Source organism: Triticum dicoccoides, chromosome 3A (assembly GCF_002162155.2).
Source record: "Triticum dicoccoides isolate Atlit2015 ecotype Zavitan chromosome 3A, WEW_v2.0, whole genome shotgun sequence".
In the NCBI taxonomy this organism is placed as follows: domain Eukaryota; kingdom Viridiplantae; phylum Streptophyta; class Magnoliopsida; order Poales; family Poaceae; genus Triticum; species Triticum dicoccoides.
Window position 1 is genome coordinate 186,641,112 of NC_041384.1, and position 6,796 is coordinate 186,647,907.

At 46.1% G+C, this 6,796-nt stretch overlaps 1 protein-coding gene and 1 pseudogene across 1 annotated transcript; one reads left to right on the top strand and one right to left on the bottom strand.

The window, feature by feature from the left end:
• On the top strand, nt 1-2,425 carry LOC119267810 (annotated as a pseudogene).
• Nucleotides 2,426-3,049: 624 nt separating this feature from the next.
• Nucleotides 3,050-5,852, bottom strand: LOC119267811 (60S ribosomal protein L18a-like protein). The gene is made up of 4 exons (XM_037549254.1): nt 5,571-5,852; nt 4,612-4,690; nt 4,342-4,456; nt 3,050-3,362 (listed from the first exon to the last, which is right to left on the bottom strand). The coding sequence occupies exons 1-4, from the start codon at nt 5,770-5,772 to the stop codon at nt 3,303-3,305; spliced, it is 456 nt and encodes a 151-aa protein (XP_037405151.1). The 5' UTR covers nt 5,773-5,852; the 3' UTR covers nt 3,050-3,302.
• Between the last annotated feature and the right edge of the window lie 944 nt (nt 5,853-6,796).

The following is a 6,796-nucleotide window of genomic DNA, read 5'->3' on the forward strand; positions in this document are numbered from 1 at the left end:
AGTAGCAAAAGAACAAAGAAGAAATCGCCGTGTGGAGGAACCCAGCCGTTGACGAAACCGAGTACCCCACGCCTTCCTTCCTCGGCGCCCTTTCCTTCACCGCTAATGCACCGCCACTCCGCCCAAGAGGCACAGGCGATGGGTAGCAACGGAGGCGGCGCCGCCGCCAAGCCGCCGGCGTGGGAGTTCCACGCCACGGGGCCTCGCAACCTCTCCAGCCCCGGCCGCTCTGCCTGGTTCGCTCCCACTCCCATTCCCCTCCCCCCCTAGAACAACGCATGGCACGATAGCGCGTACTGTCCGCCGCCGCCGCGTGCTGTTGGTAACAATCTGTGTGCGGGGTATTCCGAATCTGAACTTTGTCGTCTTGATTTACAAGTCTAGGTTTAGGGATCCTTAGCGTAGTCTGTCTGAGCACGCCGTCAAAGCCACCCCTCGTCGTCTCCGGTTTGCTGAAATGCCACCTGGATTCCGGAAGAATTCTAGGTCTATGACCAACAGTCTGCCTGTTTCTCGCCTCACCCTCTGTCCAAGCTGAGTCTACTGGGTTGCAAAAGATGTTTCAAATGACTCTGGTTGGCATCCATATGGGTAATGGGGCGTAAAGAGTTTTCACAACAAACTAGTTGGGCCGATTGGCCAATGGGGAAGCAATCCTATAGAACTCATGCCCTATGAGTGTGAGATTGGATCCTGTTCAAAGAATTACATGTGGAAGCAGTACCTATTGTTGGTGATAAGGGACAGTGTACTTGATCAAAATAGATGTGACATGTTATACTGCTCAGAATAGGGGCCCAACCACACATTTTCACAGGACCCAAGCCCTATAGGATTTCTTTTGTGCCAGTGTATGTTGTCAGTGTCGATGTTTTACTCTAAATTTTCAACATCTAAGTGTCATGAGTGTAGAAAGCATGTTTTTCTCGCTGGTCCAAGTTGCGAACACGTTGACTGAAGGAGAATCAGTATTGATGCATTATGTAACTTTTAAGTTTTTGCCACGTTGGACTTTATTAGTTGTATGACAGGGAATTGTGTCATGAGCTTTTAAGGCCTTAGTATAATTTGTTAAGAAAAAAGATTAGTAAATAAAAGGATGGCATGGTTCTTGCTCTCTATATAATTTGTAGTAGATGTTATGTAAATAGATGCTGTTGAAATGTAGCTAAATTTAGTGTTTAATCTAAGAAATGTTAGGCTTCCGATATCTTGCTCTGCTTGTATTTTTGGTCACTTCAGCCATTGCTGGAGGCCATGCCTTTCTATAACAAGACTAGTGATGTGTGTGGTACTGATGAACAAATATAATGACTCCGCAGGAAAAATCCCAACTACAGAAGAATTGCAATATCATGTTTAGTGCAGGCCGCGTATGTACTGGAGTTTGACAGGCAAGAGAACAGAACTGGTGAAACTGCCATTGCTCCTAACTGGTGGAAGCCATTTAAGTACAAGCTGGTGCGCCTTCTAATTGATTCCAGAGACGGATCCATATATGGGGCACTTCTAGAATGGGACCAGGTTGCTGCATATCAGACTGGATAATGCGGAGACCTGATGGCGCTCCAAAGGCTGTCCTGGCACTGAGGGGAACTGTCCTGAAGCAGTCGACCGTTGCGAGAGACTTGGAGGATGACCTCAGGTACTTTGCCCAGGAGAGCTTGAGGGGTTCTGTCAGGTTCGCTGGAACACTGGAGGTTTTCAAGTCGGCAATCGATAAGCATGGAAGCAACAATGTGTGCGTTGCAGGGCATTCCCTAGGGGCAGGATATGCTATGCAGGTTGGTAAGACTTTGGCGAAGGACGGAGTCTTCGTAGAATGCCATTTGTTTAACCCACCATCAGTGTCACTCGGCCTGGGCCTGAGGAAGCTTCAGGATAAAGTCGACAAGGTCTTGAAGCGATACATCAGCGGCAGCTCTTCGAATGCCGTTGAAAGTTCTCACCCGGGACAGGAGGAAACTGTTTCTGAAATTGGAGAAGAAAATCTGATCAAGGAGGTGAAGAGATGGGTGCCGAACCTGTACATCAACAACAGCGACTACATTTGCTGCTTCTATGTTGACCGTAGTGGCGTACCAACTGTTACTGCCGAGAAGCGCGGCGATGGTCACCCCGTGGCGCGTGCCAAGGTTTTTGTGATTGCGAAAGGGCCACAGAAGTTTCTAAAAGCTCATGGGCTGCAGCAATGGTGGATGGATGATTCCGAGCTCCATCTGGCTGTGAATGAGAGCAAGCTCATGTATAAGCACCTCAAGTCCCTGTATGTGAAAGAAACGTAGCGAAACCAATGTCATTGTGATCTCTGTCTCCTGTTCTCTCCTGTTCTGTAGTCAAGTATGCTTTTAAAAGCTTTCATGAAGCTATCCAGTTCCTGCAAACCTTTTAGTCAGTCGACGCTTATCAAAAGTAACTGTCAGTATGAAATGTGAGTACTACATTATATACTACTCCCTCTGTCCCACAATATAAGATCGGTTTTCAAGCTAACATAGCTTTAAAAACGATCTTATATTATAGGACGGAGGGAGTACCTTCAACTGAAGGATCAGGCGTTCTACTGTTGTGTTGCTTTGCCTCTGGCAAGACATGCAAGTTCTCTTTATCCTTGAACCAGAAAGACATATGATATATTCAGAACCATAATACAAGGAAGCGTAGAATGTACTTCCTCCGTTCACAAATTATAAGATGTTCTAACTTTTTTTCTGAATCAGATGTATACAGACCCGTTTTAGTGTGTTTGTTCACTCATTTCAGTTCGCATGTAGTTCATATTGAAATATCCTGAGCATCTTATATACGTGAATGGAGGGAGTAGAACCGTAAGAACTGTGATTTGTGGCATCACATTTCAACACTTGAATAATGCCAAATGCAGATGTACACGTGCGTAGAATGGCGTTGAGCAGAGAGCAACCAAAAAAGGAAGTTACTCAGAATATCACAATGGTGGTTCCTTTGGCGAATTGCCCTGCTGGCTGAACCACAGAACCTGGGGCTTATTATTCAGAAGATAAGTGCAGTAAAAGGAAGCCATTGCTAGTACAGTACAAGGAAGCCATTGCTCGCCAAGCGAAGCTTACGTCATTTGTTTTCAAAATCAAGGTTATTTGAGCATTCACAAGGCAAGGTAGTCTCAATCTGATTTATTTGTGACCATAACAAGGACTTAGTTCTCCTTGTCATACATTGAATATTCAAAGTTAATAATCAAATACAGTGCAGAAGACGCGACATGACATCTTTCTTCATCCATGAAATGTACAATATGTACAGTGACACAATGTAGACTGACATCAATAAACGTGAGCTCCAGCAGTTGCCCCGATGATGACGGCAATTGTAGCAAGGACAGCCTGTTACAGCAAATGGTTCTCATTAGAATCATCAGAATTTGAAAAATAAAGGTGGCATGTCACTGCCAGAAAAGTGGTCTACTCTGGACTTCACCAGAAGATTTCTACATGAAGCCTTTACATAACATAAAACTATACTAACTAGTATATGACACTACCATCATGCATGTTGTTATCAAGTGTGCTTACTCTCTGGATCAGTCTTTGTTATTGTAATAACACAGATATACCCTAGCTGCATATATGTCAAAATTTAATGCATTCTTTGATGAGGGTGCCCATGTTCTCTGAATCACTCCATAGATATGCTTCAGCTACTTAAGTGTCCAAAAGTTCATGCACAACTTAAAATGATATGTTGTGCAACTGCTGAAGTATGCCGAAACACCCACCTAATTAGATACCCTATATGTGACTGGATTAGCTATACTTTATCATTTGAATCTGATATTTAAATACTTCTGAATAATCAGATCCAACTTCATTGTACCAAACTAATTATTCTCATTAGCCTTTTCTGTTTGAGCTAACATGAACATCAATATGATTCTTTATTCACTAAGTGCTCCTGATACATGATCCAAACTTACACATGAAGAAGTTCATAAATCATGCAAGAATAATAGTGACATAATAGGCAATATGTTATGCTCAACAATTCTTGGTTTTCTGGTATAATATTGTTTCTGCAAACAGATAAATGAGGTACAAAGAAGACAAACATGCAGAAATTTCATATATAATCCTGAGCTCCATATGTTTGGACCATTGTTAAGAACCACATCAGCATGTCATAAAAACATTTCAAAACGCAGAAACAACAACACGAAAATAGCACCTTCTCATAGCCTTTACATTCCTAGATACTGACAATCATAGCACAAGTTCAGTGACACATGGTATAGAAAGCACAAGCGCCATATCAGCAATTGGAACAAGCAAGGCTTGTTGTTAACTCAACACTAAATTCTTTACTCACCGCTATTGTGCATGCCACATATCCTGGTTTCTCCCTGTAATCCACTCTGGAACACCACAACAGAAATGCTCCGACATACCAGGGGATGGCACCAAGAAAGAAACCGAGTATGAATCTTCAGAACAAGAAATTTGTCGTTAGGATTATTTAGATATAGCTAAAGCAACAGCATAGTTCACAATAATCTATGTCAGAGTAATTATCCAGGTACAATGCGGCTGTACATGAAACTAAGATCAGAAGGCAAAAGTTAAAACAATGATCACTTACAGAAACCAGCCCATACCAATACCGCAGCATGGAAGGCGGTCATGTCTATGTCCACGGGCACCAGCTTCGTAATCTTGAGCTGAAAACAGAAATAGAAAATTGAGTGTGCACGTAAAATTCTTATTATAAACATCAAGTGAAATAACTAGGAAAAATTACGATAGTCATATTCAGCCAACGTACGCATGGGGACTCCCTAAAATCATCAAGGACAAAGACAAGAACATGACTAGTAGACTGCTACATCTGTTACTTCTGTATATTTGCCAAATGGTCAATGGAATCAGAAGGGCAGAACTATCTTGTATCAGATTTTCAGATCTATCAAACATTCAAACCCCATGTTGTGCTAAGAAATGCATCGATGCTAACCGGGGGAAGCTGATGAGACAATTGATCTCCATGCCATGCTAAGAAATGCAAATGTGCTAGCTTTACCACCACTTATTACACAATCTATAGTCAGGGTGGTTCAGTCATAGTTAATCCTTTGTTTTCAGATTTGATATAGAGCAACTGGGTAGAAATCATCTGGTAATGAAACAACTTGCATACGACCGAAGGACATCGCCTACATCAAACAGGACAGCACAATACATGCCAATTTGGATCAAGACATCAAGAAACTGAAAGAAACATTGCAGGGCTGTAACAGGAATTCTGATTCCATCAGAGTTTTGACACCAAGAAACGAAACAGAATTAGATCAAACATCCCAAAATTGTGACCCCGACTGCATCCTGCCAGCGATCTCGCGGGGAGAATTCCGCCTTTGATCCCGCCGGTCCCACGCCCAAGTCCGATCGGCATTCAACGACCCGCGTCGGATCAACTAAATCCCGGGGGAATCGATCCCGATCGCAACACCAAAATTCTACTACCTCGCCCCGACATCTCCCTCCTCCGCGCCTCCCTCCCCGAGAGAACCGCGGATTAGAAGCAAGGATCGGGACATTTACCGTTCCCGGCCTGGTACCCGCCGCGGTGGCGCGAGTTGGGCTCTCGCTGGCCGTGGAGGCCGGGCGGCGGGGCGGGCTGCGGGTACCCGACGGGCGGGCGCGGGGGCGGGTAGCTGGGCGGACCGTGGAACGTCCCGTACTCCCCTACGCCGCCGCCGGCCGCGGCGGCAGCCTTGGCCTTCGCAACCTCGTCCCCGCTCATCTCTCCTCCTGCCTCGCCTCACTCCGCTCGTAACTGCTCACTCCGCTCGTATCAACAATTGTTATGGGTCAAGGAGAAGAAGGAAGATTGGCGCGCTGTGGTCCGTCTGATGGAAACGTGGACGCGTGTGATCGACGGAGAGAAAATATTGGTTTCGGTTTCTCGCGACAAGGAACAGTGCGTCGCTTGATCCACGGTCGATCCGGAGCTTAATCCATGAAACTCGTGCTTAGCTACGTAATCGTGGATATTTGATGCTGGGAGCCTGCGACCACACCATCAAGAAGTTTTCGGTGGGAGGAGACGTTCCTGTCGAAAATGAGGCGTTTATAGTGACATCGTAAATCTCAAGATGATATGCCGGCTCAGTGTATCAAAAGTGTTCATAGAGATAGGGTGTGCGTGTGTGCATTCACAGATGTATACGCGTAAGTATGAGCACTTGCGTCTGTACTGTGTTAAAAAAATTAAGGGTTCGAATAACTGCCACACATGTGGCATGGACGGGAACCCGCCCGCACGCCTCGTGTGGCATGGACGAGAACCGGCCCGCACGACCACGTTCGCGCGCACAAAAACACGGCCCGCACGTCCGGTGTGTGGCAACCCCGACCGCATTGCCCCGTCCAGGCCAGACGACCCGCTGCCCACACGACCCAGCCGTTTTCGGCCTCCGATCCATCCCCTCTCTCGTCTGCCGCCATCGCCCCCACCTCTCGAACCCCGACCTCCGTCGTCGGCCATCTGTGGTTGCCATGGCAACCAGGGCAGATCCGTAGGGCGCTCCCACCGCAAACCACACCCCAACCCTCCCCACCCCCAGCCCCCCACTCCAACCCAGCCCTCCAGAGACGATCATCTAAAAGCAGGTGAAATCTCCCGATCTCATCCTTCTCATTCTTAAGGCTGAAAATCTCCCGATCTTGTACTGGGTCCATGCTATAGGGGTAGAACACTGCATGGTTCAGTGTATATTCGCAATTGCCATGCAGAATACACTAGATCTGCCATGTACTACGTTTGA

Coding starts and splice junctions, on each gene's coding strand:
- LOC119267811 (XM_037549254.1), bottom strand. CDS start 5,772: ATGAGCGGGGACGAGGTTGCGAAGGCCAAGGCTGCCGCCGCGGCCGGC. Junction 4,691..5,570: donor CGGGTACCAGGCCGGGAACG/GTAAATGTCCCG, acceptor TTCTGTTTTCAG/CTCAAGATTACGAAGCTGGT. Junction 4,457..4,611: donor ATTGGTATGGGCTGGTTTCT/GTAAGTGATCAT, acceptor CTTGTTCTGAAG/ATTCATACTCGGTTTCTTTC.